This window comes from Canis lupus, chromosome 9, assembly GCF_011100685.1.
Source record: "Canis lupus familiaris isolate Mischka breed German Shepherd chromosome 9, alternate assembly UU_Cfam_GSD_1.0, whole genome shotgun sequence".
NCBI lineage: Eukaryota > Metazoa > Chordata > Mammalia > Carnivora > Canidae > Canis > Canis lupus.
Genome location: NC_049230.1, coordinates 56,291,996 through 56,317,660, shown reverse-complemented (window position 1 = coordinate 56,317,660; position 25,665 = coordinate 56,291,996). Strand labels below are relative to the sequence as shown.

Genomic DNA, 25,665 nt, shown 5'->3' with positions numbered 1-25,665 from the left:
GAACTTGGCCACAGCAACTTCTTGCAAGACACATCTATGAAGGCAAGGGAAACAAAAGCAAAAATGAACTATTGGGACTTAATCAAGATAAAAAGCTTATGTACAGCAAAAGAAACAGTCAACAAAACTAAAAGACAACCTACAGAATGGGAGAAGATATTTGCAAATGACATATCAGATAAGGGCTAGTATCCAAGAACTATAAAGAACTTATTAAACTCAACACCCAAGAAACAAACAATTCAATAGTGAAATGGGCAAAAGACATGAACAGAAATTTCAGAGGAAGACATAGACATGGCCAGCAAGCACATGAGAAGAAGTTCCGCATCACTTGCCATCAGGGAAATACAAATCCAAACCGCAATGAGATACCACCTCACACCAGTGGGAATGGGGAAAATTAACAAGACAGGAAACAACGAGTGTTGGAGAGGATGTGGAGAAAGGGGAACCCTCTTGCACTGTTGGTGGGAATGTGAACTGGTGCAGCCACTCTGGAAAACTGTGTGGAGGTTCCTCAAAGAGTTAAAAATAGACCTGCCCTATGACCCAGCAATTGCACTACTGGGGCTTTACCCCAAAGATACAGATGAGTGAAAAACTGAGACACCTGCACCCCAATGTTTATCGCAGCAATGTCCACAATAGCCACACTGTGGAAGGAGCCTTGGTGTCCATTGACAGATGAATGAATACAGATGTGGTCTATGTATACAATGGAATATTCCTCAGCCATTAGAAACGACAAATACCCACCATTTGCTTCAACGTGGTTGGAACTGGAGGGCATTTTGCTGAGTGAAGTAAGTCAATTGGAGAAGGACAAACATTATATGGTCTCATTCATTCGGGGAATATAAAAAATAGTGAAAGGGAATAAAGGGGAAAGGAGAGAAAATGAGTGGAAAATACCAGAGAGGGTGACAGAACATGAGAGACTCCTAAGTCTGGGAAATGAACAAAGGGTGGTAGAAAGGGAGGTGGCCCAGGGGATGGAGTGAATGGGTGATGAGCACTGAGTGGGGCACTTGATGGGATGAGCACTGGGAGTTATGCTATATGTTGGCAAATCGAACTCCAATTAAAAAATATACAAAAATAAAAAACCATTTTGTGAGTGAGAAAAGCCACAGTTTGACTTATGACTTAGTCAATGTCATATGCCAGGCGGATACCAACTGCAGCTCAACATCACATGCCCTGGCTGGGGCTCCACCCAGCCTTAACTCACACATCCTCTGCCTTGTGCCCCCATCTCCATGGAGAGAAACAGTGCAGGATGAAAACATGTTGGGGAGACATTTGCTCTGCTGCCCAGAGCTGAGCACCTTGTCACCTTTGTCCCTCCTGGGGCGCAGAGAGGATCTGCAGTCTGTATTTCTCTGAATCAAGAAGTTGTGTCTGAACCCCTAAAGGAGGTGAGAGCAAAGCCCACTTTGTGCAAGAAAAAGTGTGTCTTCATAGCAGGAATCCGTGTGCTCATGAGGATGCCCGCTTCACCTTGACCTTTAGTCTCTGGATTTCTAATCAGAAGCTCACGACATTAATAATGACAACTCTTGATTCTCTCCTATGTGACCAGCACTGCACTGTGACCAGCACTGCACTGAGCACTTTATAAGAATTATCTCATTTAATCCTCCTAATGCTCCTTCCTCTGGGGGGGGTGGGGTGGGTACTATTTTTAACTTATTTCACAGCTTCAGAAGCCAAACAGGATTCATGTTAAAGATCTCATTACTTTTAGTGGTGCCACTTCCTTTTGATGAGACCAGTGTCCAACCCAGTCTAATCCCATGCCCACCCATAAGCCTCAGAATATGCCACATTTCCCTATAAAAGGTCTTCACAGTCTGGGAAAACCCAGACAGTGTACTGAGAAAGATTGTCTCTGGAGACCCTCCTTTTGTGGAGTGGAGGCTTGAGGTGGGAGACTGAGGAGCCCCTCCAGGTCAGCTGGCCCTAAGCAGGACTAAGGTTGGTGGGGGTAGAGGAAGGGCTAGAGAGTTTCTCCATCCTCAGGAGTAACCTGGCACCTTGGATGTCTCCTTGCAAGGAGGCTTGGAAAGGGAGAGTTAAGACAATTGACACCAAGAATCTGAAAGATTCTGAGTGGCTGATAGCTTGTAAGATGGCCTCAGTCGTCCCTGATCCCTAGCATTCCTGTCCTTATGTAACTCCTTCCCCTTGAGCATGGGCAGAATATACTGACTTACTCCTAACATATAGAATATGACAGAAATAATGGGGCATCTATTCTTAGATCAGATTGTGCCTTCAGTGTGAGGGGCTTGCTCTCTCTTCCTGTTTCTTGGACCTCTTCCTCTCTCTCGGATTCTGGGGGAATCCAGCTGCCTTGTGTTTGGTAGTTCAGTGGAGAGGCTCCTGTAACAAGGGGCCTCAAGAGACTGAGGCCTGCCAGCCACCTCATGAGTGGCCTACCTCGGTGGAGCCTTCAGATGAGACCATAGCCTCGGCCCATGGCTTGACTGAGTCACTTGAGACTTCTTGAGCCAGAGACACCCAGCTGAGATACCCTCAAATTTCTGACCGCAGAACCTGCAAAGTAATACATAAGTATGCTGCTAAGTTTTGGGGTAATCTGTCACATAGCAATGATAACTAGCACATCTCACAGCCTTGATCACCATCCCACATTTATTACTTTGTTACCTCAACTGTAAAACCAAGCACACAGAAGACTGTAAGATTGATCTCTAGGGCAGCAGGAAGTTCTAGGTCCCTCTCAGAAGCTTATTTTGAGGGAAAGAAATCCTGTAGGAATAAGAGAGGGTGGTTGCCACTTTGAGAAGTAATGGGGAAAAAAAAGAGAAGTAATGAATTTTTGCAGCTCTGTAAGGAAGAAGGGGCCTGAAGAGGGCCTAGCAAGTCACCTTCAAAAAGGCTGTGGTTCCCTACTCAAGTTTATGGTAGGCTTTAGTGGGTAATGTGTGCAGACCTTCAGAGGTCCAGGAGTGCCTGCTTAGGAAACTGGAAGATCTGTTCTGTGTGGCCACCCAGAAAGCTGTGTTGGGGAAGAGCCTCCAATGCCCACTCATTCTCTTAGAAACTTTTTAGTTTATAAAAGTAACGCATTGTTTGTTGTAAAACTCACACTAAAAGGAAGTCTGTGAAGTAAGAAGTGAAAATCCCCTTCTTCCTCGCCTACTCGCCCAGAAGCAGCCACAATTAACAGTTGGTGTGTATCCTTCCAGACGTTTTAATCTCCATACACTGATGTATGTCCATGTGGGTGTGGGGGAGGATGCAGATAATATTGTGCTTTTTAACCCAAATGGGGACATTTTATTCATTTTGCTTTGCACCTTACATTTTGTTCCATGTAAAGAGTCACAGATGTTGTTTGGTGGCAGCACATGTAGAACTTCTTCCTTCTGTCTAGTGGCTCTGTGGCACCCGTGGCAGGCACGTGGGTGGTTCGCTGAGCTGGGCCTGGGTGCATGCCGGTTTGTTCAGCCATGTGCTGACTGATGAGCAGGCAGGTGGCTTCTGTGCTCTCCCTTCAGTGGCAAATATAGTGGAGAACATCTTTACTGGTATGCCTTTACTCACCTGCAGAGTATTTCTGCAACAGAGTGTGGGAAGAGGAATTGCCAGACAGACTGTTTGTGACTTATCTCAGGTAGCTGCTGCAGAAATGCCCTCTGAAAGGTGACATTTCCACTTTGCCAAGAGTGTGAACATGCCTGTTGGCCCCACTCTCACCAGCACTAGGCCCTACTGACTCCTTTTTATTTATGAGGAAATGACAGGTGAAAGATGGCATCTTGTTTTAATGCACGCTTTTCTACCCGTCAATCCTTTGTGTTCTTGGCAAAGAAGCTACTTTTCTCCTTTAAACACATGCTCCCCGGGCTCTCCTGCACCCAGGGTCAGGCAGCCAGGCCCTCAGGCCTCCCACCCAGCTGCTCATCTGCCCTCTGCTCCCACTTCTGTGTCCTGAACACCTCCATCTATCCTTAATCTCTCTCCTGTGTCCCCAGCACAACCGCATGCTGCCCTGATCAATGAAGAAGGGCTGCTTGGCTCTTGGGTCCATGGAGAGGAGGCTGAAAGAAACTAGTGCCCACACTTTTTTCTGAAGCTTGGTCAGCATTCTGGACTCCAAAGAGGCTTCATGCTGCCTCTTAGTTTTTTCCGTCTTTGAGGTAACTAAGATGTCAGCCTTTGTCATTACATGGCTCCAGAAGGGAGCCTCTACATTACCCTTCCAGGCTCTCAATCACTGCCAGCTCTCTAAGGATCAGGGTAAATGTGGCCTGTCCACCCTGCCCAAGGAACTCTCTTCTTGGGAAGATGTCCCTCAGCTTCAGGAGGGTGCATGTGCTGAAACAGGGGGAAGAGAGCATCCCTTGACCAGCCCATAGAACTGAATTTATCATGATCGGTGGTGAGATGGAGATGGGCTAACCAGATAGCCTCACACCTGGGAGGTGCCACAGGTGGAAGTGCTTTGGGAAGGCCACACAGATGAGAGAGATTATGTGTCTGGGTTCCCAGTGTGGGTTGAGCTGCCCCAAGCTGTCCCATGTCTGGAAAGACGGGGATACTTGAATGTCTTAGTGATGGTTGGTACCAAAGCATTGTGTTCACAAGTGGCAGAGTCTCAGACTAGGGCTGTGTCAGGCTTGACTCTGGATCTGAGAGAGACTAGGTAAGGAAGCCCCAGGCATGAAGGCATGGAGATGGGAGGTGGACATGAGCCACCACAGTGGGGACCCAGCCACCAGATGATGTGGCTCAGGGCTTGGACTGGAGAGAATTGTGCACAAGATGACAGCCAGACTGGCTACAAGTTGACCCTGTGACTGCCAAAGGTTGGGGCTCAGTCTAGAGGTTAGAGGACAGGTGGAAGCAAGACAGGCAGGGCCCAGCCTTTAGCCCGGGCAGAGCCCTGGTAAACAGCCCCTGGCTGGCTTCCTGACACCTGGGGACCTATTGTCCATCCAGCTACGTCTGCACAGATAGGCTGGCTGGCTAGCTCATGTAACTGCTGCTGTAGGCAGCAGGCCACCACGATTCTCAGATGTGTAGGGGGGGATCACAGGGTGAGAGAGGGCCTTAGTTGTTTCATTTTGCCTTGTGGACAGTGACCTAGTACTACAGAAGCAGGAGTGCAAATCCTGAATGGCTCAGAGTGCGTGTTCTTGGGCAAGTCGCTTACATTTCTGAGCCTTGATTTCTGTTATGTCAAAGGGAGTATAATTAGAAGACCCACCTCAGAGATCTGTTAATGAGATTTAAAGAGACAACTCATGGTGCCTGGCACACAGAAAGCACTCCGTAGATGGTAGACAGCATGAGTGTAATCCAGAGTGAAATACTGCCAGGAAGACTCCAGCAGTGGGGATCTGGTTGTCTCCAGTATCCACAGAGACTATTGAGAAACTCAGCAAATCCAGAAAGGGCAGGAAGAGTCCCATCTGGGCATAGCCAGGTGTCACATTTAGTGGCCCAGCAGGGCCTGGAAGGGTTGGGTGTGCTTTGTGCAGTAGAGCAGGAGTGGACAGGGGGAGGTTCTGAGGAATAGACACCATCGATATGTAGTGAGACAGGATCTACCTACCCAGCAAAATATAGCCTTTGGAGAGGAGGGGGATGAACAGCAGCTGAAGTACAGTGTAGACACCTTGGATATAGATGCAGGCCAAGACCTCTGCTTCTCTGGGAACCTAGGAACTACCCCTAGCTGTCCCCACAGCACTGAACAGCAGTGTTCACTCCAGCCAGAGTTGATAGGCCTGAGGTGGACACCCAACCCAAGCAGGCCAGTCAGATCCTCTGGCTGGGAGTTAGCACTGGAAGGGAGGGTGCTTGTAAGTCTTTGCTGGCACTCAGACCAAGAGGACATGTGAGCTCAGGAATTCCATGCTGGGAAAAGCAGATGGATGCACAATGAGAAACAGAGAGACCTGCAAGCAAGGGAAGAGGAACAGAAGGGGGAGAGGCTGGAAACTCTGCTGCCTTGCCTCTTGAAGGCTTTCCAGGCAGTTTCTGGTTCCTGGCCCTCGTGAGGCCCAGCTGCGTCCCTGCTCATGGACTCTGGGAGATACCTCGTGTCCTTATGTAACCAGCTTATTAAATGAGCTGGACTCAGTCAGGTGTAAGAAGAAACCAACTTAATTTTTTCCCCAGTGTCCTTTCCAGCCTACCCTGTGGACTAGCTCTTTCCTCAGCCAATGCTGAAAACTTCTCAAGCCCCTTCATCTTTCTGCTGTGAGGACGAAAAAGCTGTCTGTTCTAAGCACCTGGTCACCACAAACAGTCTGGGGTAGTAGTCAGAAGTTTGGACTTGTAAAGCCCGAGACTCAGAGGCCTGGGCTGGGGGAGGGCCTACAGTCAGTTCTGTCCCTGGACCCTGCAGCCCTCCTGCCTCCTGATTGCCCACTGAGGTCTGTGAGCCTTGGGCTTGGACCAAGGGAGAGGGAGTAGGGAGGGGTCATGGCTCATCCTATGTGGCTGATTCAGTTGTAATTCAGAGCTTGTGCCCTGTGGGTATCCCAGATGCCCAAGCACCTGTGCTCTGCTGCTGCCAGACAGTTTCTCTTCTGGGCACTTCAGACTCAGCTGCTGTGATGGGGTGGTACTCCACTTCTGCTTCACCACTTATGGCCCCTTGTTTGGCTCCTGGGGCTTCCTGCACGGCCCTCTACCCCACTCTCCAGGCAGCCCTTCGGTTCCTAGGAGACCATATCCTTGCCTCTCCATCGCCTCTCTCTGGGCCTGCCATTTGCTCCAGTGTGGTCTCATTTCTCTCTGCTGCAGGCCTGGAGACTTGAGGCATGAGTCTGGCAGTAGTGCTTATGCTCATCATTGCCATAACACCTTTGGGACAGTCGCTTGAAGTCCCTCTCACTTGATGTAGGATGAGGGGGAGCACCCACCCTCCCTGTGGTAGTGGTGGCCAGGAAGTATATCATAAGGACCACTCATTCCCCCTAACCCAGAATATTTTTCTACACTTCTTACACAGGCTATAGATGGGCCATCAGCTATTGTAGAATCTGTTTGGGGCCACTCTCCTATAGGATGGTCCTGCACCTTGCTCTAGAATGCAGAACACTTGGCAGGTTTTATTTAGCCTTTTAGCCTGTGGAGTCTCAGATAAAACCAAGGGAGAATGTCTTTTTTGCTATACTTAAAACATCTCCTTTTGTTTATTCCAGTTGTGTGGTTTTGTCATTCTATAACCCAGAGTCTTTAAAGACTACATAGAACAGATGAAGTGGTTTCAGGAAATTAGGGAAGACCCCTGGAGCTCCCAAAACGCATCTGTAGATTACGAGCATCCTAGATTCCCATGAGCATCATTTTCAGTACTTCAAAGATTTCTCTTTCAGTCTTGCTCAAACTGGCAAGATTTTGGGAAGGGGTTCCTGCTTAGTGTCACTTGCTTGGAGAATATTCTTATCTTCCTGCCATAAGTCCTTCCCCACATTAATCTAGCAGGTTGGTGGCTCCCAGTGACCAAGGTATTGGCTCAGTTTGGAATGCGGGGGCTTTGCTGGGGTAGGAGAAAGTGTGGGTTTTGCTGACTTCCTTGTGGTCTGCAGGTGCATTCACCATGGAGACCTTAGTGAGGTTAGGGCTTCTATGGCTGCAGGCCTTAAAAGGCCACTGTCTGGGATGGAAGAGAAGGGAGGGGTGTTGGTCTGAGTTGGGCAGATCTCAGGATGCCAACTGGCTGTATTTGCCGGTTGGTGGAGCCACACACCAGGTACTAAGTAACATTGCACTTGAGCCACCCTATGCCCCCTCCCCTGCATTTTCTTCTTTGATGCTGTGAATCAAACCTCTGTTTTACACCAAGGAGAGCTAGTTCCACATATCTGTTGGGTTTATTCCTTCCTCTTCCTCTCCTTCCATATAGCCAGAGTGTGGTTTTGGGGTGGAGGGTTGGGAGAAACGGCTGGTCTCATGGCCTGCTTTTGTCTCGGTCCCAACTAGTTTAGAAAAACGATTGCTCAGCATTGTCCAGCATGTCTTTCCAGAACTCTTTGCTTTGGGTTCTGGATCCAAGACCAGTCATCAGTAAGGCCAGATGGACCCTGTTTTCATTTACCATCAATCCTTATGTCCTGGACACTCCATTCCAGGTATGTGAGGAGGCCTGGCTGTGATCTGGGCCAAGGTTGAGATATTCTCACCAAATAGTATACAACTGATGACCTCAACAACCGACTAGAGGTTTGGGAGAGGGAATCGAGAATTCTTACCTAGTGCCTGATATGCAACACCTTCCAGATCTAGATTACCTGCTGGTAGAGTGTTCTTATGAGCAGTCTGACTCTGAGCCTCATTTTCTCCTCTCCTGTGAAGTAAGAACAGTCCCTCTTCACAGGGCTGCTGTGAGGGTCCCATAAGAAAACATTAAGTCCATTTCCAAGCACAGAGTAGGCTGTAGTAAACATCTGTCTCTCCCCAACTACATCTTTGCTAAAAACAGCTCTCCTGTGCAGAAGTGATACCATTGAGAAGAGGGTTTGCTGGGTCCAAAGATGTGTTTCTAAATTTTGATGCATACGTGTGTCCATGTTTGGTACCCACTTTCCAAGTTGCTCTTCAAATAAATTGAATAAATGAATACTTCTGTACATTGAGTACATATTTCTCCGTTCACTTGTCAACATGGAGATCTTTTTCATATTTACCAATCTGATAGGCACTGTGTAATGGTTTGTGCTTAATTTAATGTCCCTCTCTGGTTCGTACTGAGGTAGGCATCTTTTCTTGCTTACCGGCCATTTGTGTTCTAATGTGTTTGTGTACTTTACAAAGTTGTCTATCATAGCACTTGTATCTTTTTTTTTAATTTTACAGAGTTCCTGGTATACCATGAATATTAATCCCGTATTTTTCTCTTTTTTTAAGATTTTATTTATTTATTCATGAGAAACAGAGAGAGAGAGAGAGGCAGAGACAGAGGCAGAGGGAGAAGCAGGCTCCATGCAGGGAGCCTAATGTGGGACTCGATCCTGGGACCACAGGATCACGCCCTGAACTGAAGGCAGAGGCTCAATCACTGAGCCACCCAGGCATCCCATTCCCATATTTTTCTTGTTTGATGTTTGCCTTCAATCTCTGTCATGTTATTTTTCAGAGGGCAGAAAATGTGGGGTTTTCTTTAGTCATATCCCTTAGTCTTTTCCTTTTTTTTTAGTTTTGGGGTTTCTTTCTATGCCTAGAGATGACTTCCCAGCCCACATATCTGTTTTTCTGGCAGCTACTGTGGAAGTCGGACTGGAATGAGAGAGACAGAGGCACAGGCCTCCTGGCTGGGTGGGGAACCTGTTGCAGTAGTTGCAGGGAGAGGAGACACTAAGACAGAGAAGAGGGCTTATGGATGGATGGATTGGCCTTGGCATGGCAGGAGGAGAAGTCCTTGTTTTTGACCTGAGCAATTGATAAATGGTGCCTTTTGGTGAAAGGGGACCAGACCTGGGGGAAGGTGTTTCAGGGGTTGGTTGCACTGTCTGGGAGGTGGCTTCTAGAGCATTCAGTGAAGACATTTAGGACATGGCTGGATGTAAGGAGGTGAAGCCCCAGAGGGCCTTCAAGGTACTATTTTGGGACTCTCCTAACAATGTAGGTGGAAACCAAAGATGAGAGTGTGATGTAAATGATTTTGGTGTCTGTTCCTGATGCTGAATCTATTCCTGGTTTTACTCAAAAAATCTCTGCTGTCGGAGGTCCCAGGAAGGTATCCTAAAACAATAACATACAGTGTAGATACAGCCAAAGCACTGATGGCTTTTATTGCAGATTTGTGTCATTATAAGGATAATCTGGGAATATATTAAAAAAAAAAACCCTCCCTTTTATATACATAAAACATGCTACATGGTACACTTTGTGAGAACGCTGAGGTAATAGGCACACACCCAGACATGGATAGTACCAAACGTTCCAACATCTCGCACACCCCCATTCACACACCCACCGGGGCAGTCTCACCTTCTTGACTTATCTCTTGCTCCCTGCTTGGCAAGAGTCCCGGCAGTACTGAGTCTGACACTTCGTGGCCAATAGGACTCAGAAAGCCACCATGCTGCAACACACCAGCCAAGGGGTCCGGTGGCTCCTGAATACTCAGGAGCTCACAAGAAGTGGCCAGTTGTCAATTTTGTGGCATCTGTTCTCCAGAGAAGTGTCGTTTGGGGACGAGACATAGACTCTCGTCGGCCTGAGAGCTTGGGACCTTTGGTCTGTAGCCATTCGGGGGCCCCAACGATCGCGTGATGACTTCTTTTCAGTTGATTATCTCCTGGGCAAGGTAGATTATTATTTCTGTGATGGTTAAAATGACATGGAGGCTAAAGTGTGAATGGAACATACAAAACTGCGAATACATTATCTATGTGGCTGGGAGTTAGCTTTTGGGCCTGGCCTTCCCTTTCCTGACCAGAAACCTGGAGCCCAAATAGTTTTCTACTCAGAGGCTAAGGAATCTTGCCTGGAAAGAAAGGATGTTATGACAGAAAAGGTAAGGAGTGGGTAGGAAGGGGTACAGAAGAGCAGAGAAGGTGCCTGGAACCGCAGTGAGTGACCAAGGACTTACACACAGAAGGTATTTCCTGCATGGTGTTGGATAGAGGAGTAGGTGGATGGATGGGTGGATGGATAGAGGGATGAATGGTGAAAAAGACCTGAGAATGTAGGGAAGTACAGAAATGGAGAGGGGAGGGAGATTTTGAGATTTGATCAGGTGGCCAAAGGGGTTCTTCAGTGAGAAAGGAGAAAGAACCCCCATGTGAGTGAATAGCATGTAGATGCTCCTGGAAGAATCCAGACATACAGATGCCAAGGATTATTCTTTGAATTGGAGTCACACAGTCTGTGATTGGCTCTTAGACTCGAGGAACACAATGTGAATGCAATGCTTTTCTTTTAAGAACAAAGCTCTTGGTAACAACTTCAACATCTGAGAATTGAATGCATGTGTATTTAGGTATATAACCAAACTTATATATGTATTTAGATATAGTACACGTGGCATATATCTAAGTGCATATATTATGTGCTGTACACATACTTGCATAAGGTCAGCTCACGCACATGTATATTATTATGGTATTTTGCAGTTGTGTTTTTGTCATTGGGAATTAATTTCCTTAAAGAGGGACTTGTGTGTAGTCCTGTGCTGTGTGGAAACCCTAGGGGATCTCTGATAGAAAGAAAAGCAATAGGGACAGAGGATACTGTGTCGATTCCATTCCATTATCTGCCGTGGTGACTTGGGAAAACAGAATCCAGTGGCCCCGTCCTCCCGGCCCCCCAGTGAACTGGTGGAGAGTTGCTCCTGGTGCTGGGGCCAGCGTGGTCAGGCAGGCTCCTAGTGGCGGCCATGAGAGGTCAGGAGGGGAGCTGACTTAGTGGAAGGTGTTGGGGTTGGGCCGGATCATCATCACCACTTTCTTGAGCGAGTAGGAGCCTCCTCGGAACTCAGCCCAGTAGACCCCATCCTGGTAGCGGCTCCGGTAATGGCCCCCACGATACCAGACCCCATTGAGGTTGGAGTGGGCGCAGGCGTTATACCACCAGCCTCCCTTCTGGTAGTGGGCGCAGTTTCCTGCAGGAGACAAGGGAGGAGGTCACAGGGAGGGGGCAGTTTTACCCATGTCACCGTTTGCTCAGGGACTCTAGGAGGGCCCTCTCTAGCAGGGGGTGTGAGGGGGCAGAGGGGGTGCATTTGGAACAAGAATGCTGAGAGGTGGGCGGGGCTTCAGATCTGCTCCAAGCTCTGAGGCTCAGCCTTGTAACCAGGGAAGTCACAGAGCCACTGAAGTGTCATGAGCATGGTGCCTCCCACACAGGACAGCTGTGGGGATGAAACAAGAGCACATAGCTTAAGGGTTAGCCCAGGGCTTGTGCAAGGGGAGTGCCTGGGAAGGTCTGAATAGGAAGTAGAGATGATCTGGGCTGGGTTGGGGGAGAGGCCAGTGGGTTCTTAGGAATTTTTTAAGAGTTGCAGGTGTTGGATCAAGACTTTTTATAGGGCGACAAAGGAAGTGTTTAAGATGAAATGCTCCTCTCTTTCTCTTAGCCTGTATTCCAGCCAAAGATTCTTTTATGATTTCACAAAAGAAAGATATTTTCATAAAACTTTTGGCACTATCACATCACGCTGGATTTTGCTGCCAAGGACAAGCAGTTCGGAACAACAGTAAAAATGTGGGCAAGGTGCAAACAGGCGTGCAGGGGCACTGGCCTTCTCAGGAAGGAAGAGGAAAAGGAGCTACTGGATGCTTGGGCTGGTCTTAGTTAAAAGAGGGGACCCCCAGTTTCCTGAGCCAGCCTGTGAAGGGGTCCCCCATTCAGGGAAAGGGCTGCCCCAGGCAAGTTTGTGGGCTGTGGCCCAATGGAGCCAGTGGCCCTGCTCCAGCTGAGGTCTTGAGATGACCCGATGAGGCAGCAGGCTGGCTGAGGCAGAAAGTCAGGGGACGCTCAGCTCAGACACCCAGAGCCTCTGCAACCCAGGTATTCCCAGAATTTTTGTCAGGCTCCTCTCTAGGCCATTGCTCGAGGTCACAAGGACCAAATGGCAGTGCTGGCTTTGCAGAGCAGAAAGAGCCCTTGGCATGCCACAGCTGGCCTCCCGTGTGAGTGGAAGGCCCTCCTGAGCTTGCGCTGTGTGCCTCCAGGAACAAGGAGTTCATTTCCTCGCATCCACTGTCTGTGCTGCTGGACAGTCTTGACAGCTGGGGTCATAGAACAGTATTCTCCCTGCTGTCCATGGTGACCTTCAAGAAATTCTATACTGGCCCTTGTGTCCCCAAAATCTGACCAGCTCTAAGGATCATCTTCCTGCCTTGCTCTTCCTGGAAGCCACAGCAGCCCTGGCCGAAGAAGACATACTCCTTCCTCAGGGTTCCCTTCAGTGCCAGTCAGAAGAAAGGTGTCTTAATGTCCCCCAGTGGTGAGAGAACCCAACAGTCTGCCAGTGTATGGCTGCCATGGGGGTCTGGAGTAAGGACCTCACTCCTCCATATGTAGGTAGTGCCTCCAGAGCTGGTAGTTCCTAGCACAGTCCTTAAAGAGGAGGGAGTAGCCTGCAGACCAGGACTAAGGGGAGGGGTAGGAAGGGGGCCAGTTTTGCTCCTGAGAACAGACAGCCTTGGCCTGGAGGTAGGGTTGGCCCCTTGCTGACTTTGCAGGCCTTTGTTTTTATGTTTTGGTAAAGGCTTTTTAGTAAAGACCTGACTTTGAGGCATGTGACCCTGGACAAATCACTTCATGTCTCCTACCTGGTTTCCTCTAATAGCTCCCTTACTGCACTGCATTACCAGTACATTGCTAGTGATAGTAACCACAAAGACAGCCCACTTGGGTTCAGCCCTGTTTGCCAAGTCCCGGTCAAGGCCCTTGAGGTACATTCTCTTTGACCTCCTTGCTACTCTGCAAGGTACACATTTGTCCTTATTTCTGGATGTGGAAATGAGCCCCAGAAAGATTAAGCAGCATGTCCTGGATCACATGACTGGTGGGCACGTGGCCAGCATTATTTCCCAGGTGTGTGGCAACAACACCTGGTGCCTCAGGCAGAGAAGTGATGTGAGCACTTGGCTCAGAGTGGCCCACAGATGTGTAATTTGTACACCTCTTTACCTTTCCCTTTTTGTAAATCCCACTTTGATCCAACTTTTGTGAAGGGAGTCTGTGGGCAGTGGGCAGAGGAGTGGGCCTTCAGCGAGCAGGAACAGGGTTGGGCCGCCAGGCCCTGGGACCTTCCTGTCCTCAGACCCTGTGTCAGAAGCTCTGGCTTTGGCCGACCTAATTTCCCTACCCTGTGCCTGGGTTTGACTCTACTGGTCCTACCTGTGTAGACATCATGGTCTCTGTCCAGAGTGGTGAACTGCTTGCCATTGTGCCACGTGAAGGAGTCACCAGCGTTGCCATGGTAGCGCCCCAGCCGCAGCTTATAATACTCGCTCTCAGGCTCCAGGCGGAAGCTGGCGTATTCTGCAAAGACTTTGCGGCCAGACCAGTCCTCCATGGTCACCAGCAATTTGTAGTTGCCTTGGTTCGTCAGCCAGTAGATATTCTCCAGGCCCAGCCAGTACTCACCATCAATGTTCCCAAACCCTTGCTGGGGAAAACGGAGGAGAGCATTCGTGAGCAATACACAGTGCCCTCAGTCAGTGGGGCCCCACTCTGGGATGCTCAGTCCTGGACAGAGGAGACCAGAAATGGGCAGAGCATAAGGCAAGCCTGGGTTTAAATCCCTACTTCTATACTTGGCTGCGACTTGATGGGTCACTTTGCCTGTCTGAGCCTCAGTCGGGCATCCTTCAAGACTATTTAAAGAGTGCCTACTGTGTGCTAGGCATTGTATGAACATAGGGGACACTGTGTCACCTTCCCTACCAGATGGCTGTAGGAACACACACAATGTGGTGAACTGAGAGCCCAACACAAGAGCTCCTTGGACAAATCTGTACCTTTTTTTTTTTTTTTTTTTTTTTTTTAAATCTGTACCTTCTTTGAGCATCAGTGTCCCTCTCTGGGAATGGGCTGTGTGTGAGGGTCTCGTGTAAACTCTAATGCACCAGACAGGTATGAGATATAACATATGCATGCCACATTCACCTAGGCGCTCCTTTCTAGGTCTAAAATCAGTGGTTTTGTTATTGTTTTTACATTTAGTTTAAGGAGTCATCAGCCAGGTGGTGGCACTCAAAGTCTTAAAAATAGATGGGCTTGTTAATGATAATAGCTAGTATTTAGGGAGCAAGTACAGTATATTGGCACTGTTCTCAGGACTTTATATAAGTTATTTTATTAATCCTTGTGCCGAGTCTAAGAGCTAGGTACTATTATTATCCTCCCTAAAATGAGTGAACCAAAGTCTATAGAGGCCCAGGATCACAGAGAACCTGAGGGTGAGCCAGGATTTGAACCAGGAACTAACACTTAGACTCTCCTGCCTCTGAGAAAAAGGATATGGCAGGAGGAAGAAGGGGTGAAGGAGTGGGTCTTCAGGGAAACCTCTCCATTAGGAAGAAGAGGATAAGGAAAAGAAACAAAGATACAGGCTGGGCAGGAGGTAGGTTGGGAGCAGCCAGGACACACAAAGCCACGGGCGAGTGTCACAGCCAGGGTAATTTGTAAGCTTCGGTGTCTAGGCTCACTGCTCTGCCACCTCATAGTTGTGCAGCCCAAAGTGAGTTATTTCACCTTTTCATCTGTAAACTGGGTCCATACTAGTATCTCCATCATGGGATTGGTGTAGAATTTAGTCCCTGGGGACCTGCCCCCTCTGGGCTGTGAGAACAGGTCTTCCCCTTGGAAACCCCAGCTAGGAGTAGGATGCTCCCCAGACCAAGCCTGGGGTGAGGGGCCACTCCACACCAGCATTTCTAAATTCCCACCTTGTCTGTGGGCCTTGTGTGGTCTGCACATCTAACTCCTATCTTACAGCAGTTGCCAATGGCAAGCAGGGAAGGTGTTGCTGCTCCCCACCATCCTTGGAGGGTTTGCAAAAAATGACCCTGTCAGTGTCTTTCTCACCTCAAGTGTTTATTGCATGTGGCCACAAAGGCCCCAACAGATCAGCGTGCACCTTCCCTCCAAGTGGCTCTCTTGCTGGTTGTCAGCCTCTTGGGGTGGCCCAGTCACTTTGTGGGCAGCACACACAGGTCCTGGGGTTCTCACCTTATATGTCTCCCAGTTCCTGAAGAAGTTGACAGAGCCATCCAGGCGCCTCTGGATGACGGTCCAGCCCCCAGGGTCATGTCTCTGGTCACACCACACCTGCATGAGGCGGTTGGTATTCTCTGGCTTCACCAGGTAGATGGAACTGGTATCATGTCCATCCTCCAGAGCCTGCAAGCAGTCTCTCCACGGGCCTGGGGACACAGATGTGTACACATTATAGACCTCCCTGTTCCCTGGCCACAGTGTCCCATTCTTGCCCACCTCTCACCCTGGCTATACCCTCAAGCAGGCACAACCTCCAGCAGGGCTCCAGCTGAGAGCTACAGGCCTGGAGAGGAGACCAATTTTAGTTTTGTAAGTTTGAGAAAGAACATGATATAAAGGCAAGAGGCCAGGGCTAGTGATCAGGGTGCCTGGATTCCCTGCCCACTTTTAGCTCTAACTCCATCACACTGTGATTTGGGCAAGCTTCCTTACCTCTGCAAACTCTCAGTTGCTCTGGTTTGTAGAAGGGAGATCATATTTACCTCACACAAGGTTGTAAGGCTTGTTGAAATCATTTGTGTGGAGTTCCTGGGGTGATTTACCTTTTAGGCTGGTCATATTGTGCAAAGAGATGTGCCTACCAACATGCAGCAGTAGGGATCACAGTATGGATTGGCAGTGTTTGGGTTCCGTCAGCTCTGCACTGGGCAGGGAGATGGGTTACTGCTCTCGTGAGTCCTGAGGGCTGAGGTTGACCCACGCCATGTCTGTTCTGACTCCACCTTGCCTTTTCAACAATAGCACTTAGGGACAATTGTAGTCTTTAGTGATGAACTTCCATGGAGTCCTAGTACCCAAGTGGTATCCAGAATTCGGCCACGTAGCCAGGAGTTTCAGGGTATTTCTGAGATGCAGACACTGGCCTCCAAACAGCTTTTTTTTGGGGGGGGGGGCGAGGGGAGAGGGGACCCAGTCCTACTCAGCCCAATTTGTATATTTTCCATAGGAAGTCCAGTTAGAGCCAGATGCTCAGAGCTCATACATTCTGAGGTCACTGCTTTATAAGCACATCCACAGACTTGCTTGATGTCCGGGAAGCCTCCCAGTCCATGGCTCTCTTCTCAAACTGAGACTGGGTGGGTTCTCTGATTTTTCTGAGACTTCACTAAGCTTGGGCAGCCCAGTCAGAAGGAATGGGTGCTGCTGGGGGTCTGAACAGCTACTGTAAACCTCTCCCTGCCCCCTCGACCCCCATACCTCTCCTAGCAGTTTCATGGTAGTTGGTCCTATCAGCAAGGAGGCTGAAACTGGAATCTCCAAGGTCCAAAGAAGCTAGGTTCCTCCTTATTTTTAAAGTTTTATTTTTTTAATTTTTTTATTCATGAGAGATAGAGAGAGAAGCAGAGACACAGGCAGAGGGAGAAGCAGGCTCCCTGCAGGGAGCCCATTGCGGGACTCGATCCTGGATCCCGGGATCATGCCCTGAGCTGAAGGCAGACGCTCAACCGCTGAGCCACCCCGGCGTCCCTAGTTTCTTCCTTATTGATCTCAGGAACCTTCTGAAGTTTTTCAAGACCTAGCCATTGAACTACATATTTTAAAAATAAATATAATTGCCACAATTTGCTCCAGCTTCTCTTCACAATAGTCCTCAAATCGAGAATGGTTAAGACCAAAAATACTGATGCAATTCCATCTTGTTCTTTCTGTGAACGTGAATGTTTATTCTAACAACTATTTATTGAGCCTCAGCCTTGGCAGGTACCGAGCTGGGTTGTGGAAGCCTAGGGCCGGGTGGGGGCTGCTCTGATGCCCAGCAAGGGGAGAGCTGACCTCGCCAGCCTTCTCTCAACTTGAATTCCTGTGTATTCTTGTCCTTTCTCTTCTGCGTGTCAGGGAAGGACATTGGCAGCAGGTATTCTCAGCTTATCCTCTGTGGATCTAACTTCTCAAATTCCTTCCTGGTTGTAGTTGGGCTTGGTTAGTCTATAGATGATGGTTAAATGAGAAAAGTTTTGGTTTTTTTGGGTCTTGCCAGGCAGCTCAGGTGGGCTTCTCCTGAGCCCTTGCTCTGTGTTTGAGCATCCCCACCAGAAACCTAATGGAAGAGCAAGAGAGGGGGGAGCAAGAGCCTAGTAATGCACCTTGAAGAAAGGTGTGCATAGGTGTTTACCACTGACAGTTAACCCAGGGTACTCCTCCTTTATCCTTCAGGGAGAGCTTCTCACCAATTTACCTGTTCACAAGCCCTCTTCACCCTCAAGGGATGGGGCAGGGCCCCAGGCACTAGCCTGGGAGATGTGGCACAAGCTGCTGCTTCTCTCTTTGCCTTGTGCCTCTCCCATCCTAGGGAAGGGGAGGCCAGACCTCCAGAAAGAGCACTCAGGAAAGAGAAAAATGTTTTGCTTGTGTTCAACCCCCAGCCCCAGGGACCAGGGCAGAGAATGGGAGTCTGTCCCCGACAGCTGGAGCAGAGCATACAGCAGGCATGGGAGGGCTCCCAGCTCTTTCCCAAGTGAGAAGCACAGGAGAGGCTGTTTGATGGGAATGCTGGTGACAGAAGGCCCGGTAGAGGCCTGCAGAACATCACCCCTTTAAAACAAGCAGCCAGCCCCCTTACTGCAGGGCCACTCTGGGGCTCTGGTGGGGTTCTCAGAGGGACAGTCTGGCTTTGAAGGAGGTACTATGTTGGAAGAGGCTTTGGAGGCACTTGGGAGAGTAATGGGTCAGTCTCTCAACTCCCAGCCTGAGCTGCTTTTGTGGGTGCCATCAATTGTTTCAGCTATACCACTGACATTTCTACAACGGGCCCCCCCTTTTTTTTTTAAGATTTTATTTATTTATTTATTTTGAGAGAGAGAAACAGTACAAGCCAGGCAGGAGAGGGAGTCACACAGAGGGAGCAGGAGAAGCAGACTCCCCACTGAGCAGGGAGCCCAATGTGGGGCTTGATCCCAGAGTCCTGGGATCATGACCTGAGCTGAAGGCAGGTGCTTCACCAGTTGAGCCACCCAGGTGCCCCAAGGGGTCTTTTTAAAAGGTAAGTGTTAAGGGGCACCTGGGTGGCTCAGTCGGTTAAGCACCCAACTCTTGGTTTCAGCTCAGGTTGTGATGTCCTGGTTGTGAGATCAAGCTTCTCATCAGGCTCCACACTCAGTGTGGAGTCTGCTTGAGATTCTTTCTCCCTCCCCCTCTGCCCCTGCTCTTGCTTGTGTACATGCGTGTGCTCGCTCTCTTTGTCTAATACATACATACATACATACATACATACATACATACATAATCTTTAAAAAAAGGCAAATGTTATAAAGTGTGAGGTAGCTAATAGTCACCCATTTGACAGATAAGGAAATGGGAGCATGAGGACATGAGGTGACACCCCTGATCCAGTGTCTGAACCCAGGTGGTCTGGGTGCTCCAGAGTGAACTCCAGGGTGGGGGGCCCAGGCTGACTTATCTCTGTGTCCCTAAGCCTCTTTTTAATCTGCTAGTCAGCTGGGTTTAAAAAATAAAAATGTACACTTCTTTGTAAAGGCATTAATACCTTTCCAGACTCTTTATTGGTGATTTATTTTTCTTTGCTTACCTTTTGGTGTCCTTTGCCCATTTTCAACTATTTTAGTGTCTTTTTTTAATGTAGGATTTCCTTTTTTTTTTAATCTTTAGGGTAAATCAGGCAGTTCTTTCCTTTAAAGCTTTTAGGTCTGATGTCCTTTCTAGAATCATGGAGTAGGAATAAACTAGTAAAGAGACATTTAGTATTACAAAAAAAATTCCCTGAGTCCCCTGCACTCTGCACTTGGCATGATACTCAGGACCCATCAGCTTCCATCATCAACCACATTTCCAGACAATTTTTCCTCCAAAACCCTTGCAGAGCAGCACACTACCAAACCTACACCAAAACACATGCCCTTTTCTTACATTAAAGGCACCAGTGACAAAGGTAAGAAAATTAAATGAGGGATCCCTGGGTGGCTCAGTAGTTTAGCACCCGCCTTTGGCCCAGGGTGTGATTCCGGAGTCCTGGGATCGAGTCCCACATCAGGCGCACTGCAGGGAGCCTGCTTCTCCCTCTGCCTGTTCCTCTGCCTCTCTCTCTCTCTGTGTCTCTCATGAATAAATAAATAAAACCTTAAAAAAAAAAGAAAATTAAATGATAGATGAAAATGAGTCAGACAAAATACTTAGCATTGAAACACTGGCAGTAGTAAAACGATCAGGGAGTGGACAGTGGCAGCAGTGAGACTATCATGTGGCTCCATTAAAATGGCTGAATCAAAATGTCCTACTTTGATGAGAAATCTGTAACCATGTGAATACATGAGTCAGGAGCCCTCAGCTCAAGTCTCGGTGGCCTCATCGCCTTATAGTGTGTATCCTTGGGAAGTTCCTTAGGCCTCAGTTTCTTCTTCTGTACACAGAGGGGATGAACCCACCTGTTCTGGGGGTCTCAGGAATACAAGAGCACCCAGCATGAGGCCAGCTAGACCAGGTATCAGTGAGGGTTCTTTCTCACTCTTTCCAGTGCTGGATGAAAGCTGATGCTTTTGATATCACCCACTCCCCCAACCCACCCTCACCGAAATACACACAAGCAAGTTACTGTATTTGCTTTTCAATTTGCAAGACTAAATATACAATGGTGTACTGGTAGATGTTTTCCGCAAAGCACATTTAAAAAGTCACAGTTTCAGCAGAGAGACCCCCAAAGAGATACCAAAATGAAGAATGGAAATCTTTTTTGTCAATGAAACTGCATTTTTAGTCTGCAGTGGGCAGAGCTCTCCCTTTGGAACAGTGCAAAGTGCCCAGGCAGTATTTGGCTTGGCTTCTCTTCTGAAAGGGCAGCGTTGCTCAGAGTGCCAGGCCAACACTAACTCGGCAGCACCAGGGCTCTGAGTGGAGTAGCACCCGACCTCATCTCTATAAAGACCATATTTACGCTCTTGGTGGAGCTGTAGCCGGAACGTTCCATGTGAAGGGAAGTACAGTCGTCATGGCTGAGCTGAGTCCACGTGGTTCCTTAAAGAAGCAACATGGGGTGTGGAGAGCACACAGGACCAGAGTCAGGAGGCCTCAGGAAGAAGGGATATTGGCAGTGGGAACACAAAGCATATGGGTCTTGGGCCCCCAAACCCGACATCCAACTTGGTGAGGGTTGGAGTGATCGGGTTTGGATGCCTGAGCCCCTTCCCTGCCTCTTTCTTCCTCTCTAGGGTTCTTGCAAGCAAGGAACATGGCCCACCAGGAAACCAGGAATCATTTGTTGATGGCTAATGCTCAGTATTCCCAGTAAAGTACCTTTCCCATAAAGCTGGTTTGGAGCCTGTAGCCAGGCCAGGCAAACGTCAGTATAACTGCCTAGTCCCAGTTTCCTCTCTGAGTCTGGGGCAGGCCAGGTCAGCCTGACCTGCCTACTTCTGTCCCATGGAGAAATGAGTTTACCAACTACATCAACTGTCAGGGTAGTCATCTCTCCTGCGAGGGAAACGTGGCCCTGTGAATATCTTACCAAGCCCACTGGCTGCACCCTGGAGGCAAGGAGCTGAGAAGTGAGTAAATGGCCACGGCTCTTCTCCCTGGCTGCTCCTGAGGCATGTGGAGAGGAGCAGGGTCCTTCCTGGCCGTTAGCTGGACCACACCACATGGCTGGCCAGCAGTGTGACTGGCCTCTTTGACCCATAAGCCCGCATCTTGGGACTTGACCACCTGAGGCTATGCAGAGGCCCTGTGGCCTGTGGGAAATGTCCTAGGGATGTTTTAGTTCATACGTGGGCACTGGAGAGAGGCTTCTGTGATAGCACCAAGACACACTACTTTTTTGTGAGAACGGTATACTGTTTTCAGTTACTATCAGTGATGATCTGTCTTTCCAGAACGTCTTTTTGCCACTCCCTTAAATGTTTTTCTAACCAGAGAAATGACTAGTTGTTGAAATTGGGTCTGGAATTTCTTACCCAAATTAATCCATCTGAGAGCCAGGGCATGTGGACTGCTTAGGTGTGAGCCCTGCCCTGGCCTGCAGCAGGACTCCTCTGAGGGCAGGAAAGCAGACACCAGGGAGGAGGGTTGGTAAGGAAGGATTATAGGTGCTGCTTGAGCCTCATTTATCCAGAAGGTGTGGGGAAATAATATTTTGGTTGTGAACATGTATATTCTATGTCAATCACCACTTTTCAATGAACCAGAGTACAAAACAATAAACACAGAAACAGTTGGTGTGTTCCCAAAGGCATCTCAAGTTCCTATGGGGCCTGAGAGCCGACATCGTGGTTATTTCTGGTCCTTTTGGGGAAAGGGTCCAAATGCTTATGCCCACTGTTGAGGCTGCTTTAGTCCACAAATGATGGACAGGCACAGTACCTGGGGCCAATGAGTTTATGAAAGTGTTTGAGGCCTAAAAAAATTTATTGGCTCTGAAATATGAAAAGAAAACTGCAAAATCAAAATTTAGAAGTACTTAATTTAATTTCTACAAAGTGGAACATCTTGTCAGGTTCATTAATTGTTAATTTTAGTCTTCATAAAAACATTACTACTTTTGAAAACAATTTGTAGGTTAGAGTTTTCTCACTTCCCAAGAATTCTTGAACATGCCTGATGTTTGCCGAGAAATCAGAGCCAGCCATAAATTAATTGTGTTACTCTTGGCCAAATAATTTCAAAAGCAAAATTTAAAAAATCCTTTCAAAATTTTTACAGTAAAAGTTATATTAGATGTGTGGATTTCAGTGGGTGTGATACACTGTGAGACCTCCTAAGTAAGAGCTCCCGGCGTCCTCCAGGAGCTTTTTAAAGGGGTCCTGTTTCTGCCAATTTGATCTCAGGATAGACAGACATTGCAGCATTGCCTCCCAAAAAACACTTTCAAAAGTGTTGTGCCCACTCCTGGGTGTCCCATCAGTACCTTTGGGCAGGGGGAGAAATACGGGCTTTAAAGCAATTTAAAAGAGGAAAGAGTTTAGCCCTACAGGGGCTGTGGAGCTGGCTCACCGGCTCGGCTCACCGACTTGATTCACCATGGCTCCCATACTCCTAGGGGTAAAGCCCTGGGGCTCCCCGGGTTCACTGGTCAGTGGTGCCCAGGGCTGCCTGAGGGAGGGAGGTCCCTGGACGTAGAGGTGGGCAGTGTACCAAGGCTCCCGGGGTATAGTGATGAGAATGAACAAGCCTCTCTCAGTCCAGGGATTGATGGTGTGGTTCTGCAGGCACATATGGAAGAGCTGATCAGATCCATGACTGCAATCCACAAGTGCCACACCGGTGGTGTGCCTGTGATCTGCCATCCTGTAAACCCCTCTGAGAAAGGGAATCAGCCTATGGGCCTGTGCTTAGAGAACCTATGTTGGCTTGCTTTCTTTTTTTTTTTTTTTCTATATTGGCTTTCATTGATCACCTTTTAATTTTTCAAATGCTCACAAACTCCTCTTTATATAATCTTTTCTATGATTTTGCTGCAGCTTAAACCAATTGATATATAATTTCTAGTATCTCGTCCTTTCTCTTTATGAAAAGAGGGCATTTGCCCAGTGCCACACATGGTCTTCATGATTTTTGGTTGATTGCTGGCACTGGTTCTGAGAGCTTATCTGCCGCATCCTCAGCCTCCTCAACTCCTCCTCCAGGAAGTCCTCCCCAACCCCGCAAGAGCTACTTAATCCTCCTTGGGGTTCCCATAATGCCTAGATATCTTTATCTTTACTGGAATATAGTAAGAATGATGACTGCCATGTATCTAGAGCCTTTCGCCTGCCAGGTGCTTTACACATGCTTTCTCTTCATCCTCATGAGCACCTGCAACAGTGAGCAAACTAAGTCCTAGAGAGACCACATGGCCAGAAAGGGGGAGGCTCTGGGGTTAGAACTCACATCTGCCTTCTGGGCCTGCTTCTCCGTGCTGTGCTGAGTCTGAGTCTGTTTCACCGTACTAGGATTGTTTGGGGTTTCGTCTCCTTGTCAGTCTCTGAGATCCTTCTGGGCAGCAGAAGGATCATCCAGGGCATGATAGCGTGTCCGTCCAGCCAGTCTCGCCTTCTGGACCGAGTCAGTGCCCCACATACCTTCTCCTGTCTCCATCTCCTCACCACTGTGAGCTGTGTTCCCTTTGTCACCTTCATTCTATTCTTTCTAGTTTGAGTATCAATGATAAGTCCATCTGGAAACGGGGGCCCCACAGCTGCGGATAATCAGGTTCAAACCAAAACCTGGGAGAGTTGGGACAGTCTGTAGTAGAAAGTTGGCATGTTGTCTGGGATAGACACCAAAAATCCAGGTGATTGGATTGCCTATTATTTTGTGTTTTTTTTTAAAAGATTTTATTTATTCATGAGAGAGAGACAGAGAGAGAGAGAGGGGCAGAGACATAGGCAGAGAGAGAAGCAGGCTCCATGCAGGGAGCCCGACGTGGGACTCGATCCCGGGGCCCCAGGATCAGGCCCTGGGCTGAAGGTGGCGCTAAACCGCTGAGCCACCTGGGCTGCCCAAGGATTTTCTATTCTTTTGAACATTACTCTAGACAGACCACCGAAGGATATCTTAATTTCAACAGTTAGAGGGTGGTTTTTGTTTTTAAAAACATTACGTTTGTCATTTAAACTAAAATTTTCTTTTGCTTAGCAAAATTTCTCTTAGATACAGAGTAATTTTAACTTAAATCATTATATTAAAAATCTGTTAAAGGAAAATCATGCATTCATTTGAGAAAAGGATTCTATAATACCATCCCAGGTCTTGTGGCTCTGCTGGCTCATCTTGAGATACAAAGCCAGGATCATCAGGCTCCTTTTTAATGTGCTCTTTAGATCTTAGTCCTTACAGGGATAGCTGAAGTTGAAACCTGACTTTTACAGCAAGTGCTCTACTGATTGCACTCCATGACCCTAACCACGCTTGTTTTAGACACCAGGTAGTGTGATGCTACCTTAATTCTCTGTTATCAATCTTTTTTTTTGGGGGGGGGGGCAGCATCTCAAGGTTACAATTGAATCTACCACAGAAATCCACCACAACAGTCTGTCTGTTTGGCTGGGGAGCTGGCTGCAGATGCCTGAGCTCCAGGATTTTCCAGATTACTCTCAGTTTGCCAAGTGCCAAACTGTTGGGATTTCTAGGCCCCAGATGCCAAATCACCACTGTAAATAGTAACAAGTTGATAGTTTATCCTTTGGGGCTTTAAAGAGCCTGAGCATTTAACTGAATGTCTTCCTTAGAAAATGCCCGAGTAATAGAAGGGAGAGCTTGCCATCACACTCAAAAGGCTCTCTGTGATCCGTTCCCTGAGCTATCCAGGAGAAAAGAGAAAGAAAGCAAAGCTAGTAGGAAGATGACCCACCTTGAACCCAAATGGTCTTTGTTTATGAAGAAGCTAACGAAGAATGCTCTTTGAAATATCACTGGATTATGTAGTCTGTAATGAATCTGAGAATCTTATTTTGTTCAACAATAACATTTCAATAACAAGACAGCATAGTACAGTGAAAACAGCATAAGCTCTGGAGGCAAGAGACCAGGGTTGGGTTTTCCATCAGCTTCTGAGAACTGAAAGGCAGAGCCTATGGTGGCTACAGCCACTCTCACACCCTCATAAAACCCCTCCAACTCCCCACAGAGCTTCAGGCTCAGAAGCCTAGGTATCAGAGTTGGTCTGCACATGGGACCAACAATTTCCCACCTGGATCGACAATTACTTGACCTCCAGAAGGAATGGAAGCCACATTGTCTGTTTTAAAACCACAATCTAACATACATATTTCCTACCTCACGGAGGTAAAATATAGGAGGGAAAAGCCATCTAGGAAAACACTCATGTTCAAGTTGCCTGTGCCTCTCTGGCCATAGGGCATCTGTTGGTAGGAACGGGTCTCTGCGTTAGTAGTGAAACAATGCGGTTGCCAACTGGTGTGGCCCCAGGAACAGAGCACATCTGCTGATTTTTATATATGTAGAGTTAATATCTTTAAAGAAATCAGATCTTCAGATTTTCCTGGATGTTGAAATGCT

The 25,665-nt window shown here is 48.0% G+C and overlaps 2 protein-coding genes across 15 annotated transcripts in view; one reads left to right on the top strand and one right to left on the bottom strand.

The window, feature by feature from the left end:
• RALGPS1 (Ral GEF with PH domain and SH3 binding motif 1) overlaps positions 1-25,665 on the top strand; it is a 295,437-nt gene that overhangs the window by 145,166 nt on the left and 124,606 nt on the right. The window lies entirely within an intron of this gene.
• The window catches only part of ANGPTL2 (angiopoietin like 2), a 35,992-nt gene continuing 20,079 nt past the window's right edge, over positions 9,753-25,665 (bottom strand). For all 3 annotated transcript variants that reach the window (XM_038549322.1, XM_038549324.1, XM_038549323.1), the window contains 3 exons: positions 15,676-15,869; positions 13,840-14,110; positions 9,753-11,593 (listed from right to left, as the gene is read on the bottom strand). In XM_038549322.1, coding sequence (XP_038405250.1) covers positions 11,394-11,593; positions 13,840-14,110; positions 15,676-15,869 — 665 coding nt within the window. In that variant the 3' untranslated portion in view covers positions 9,753-11,393. The remainder of the gene's footprint in view (positions 11,594-13,839; positions 14,111-15,675; positions 15,870-25,665) is intronic.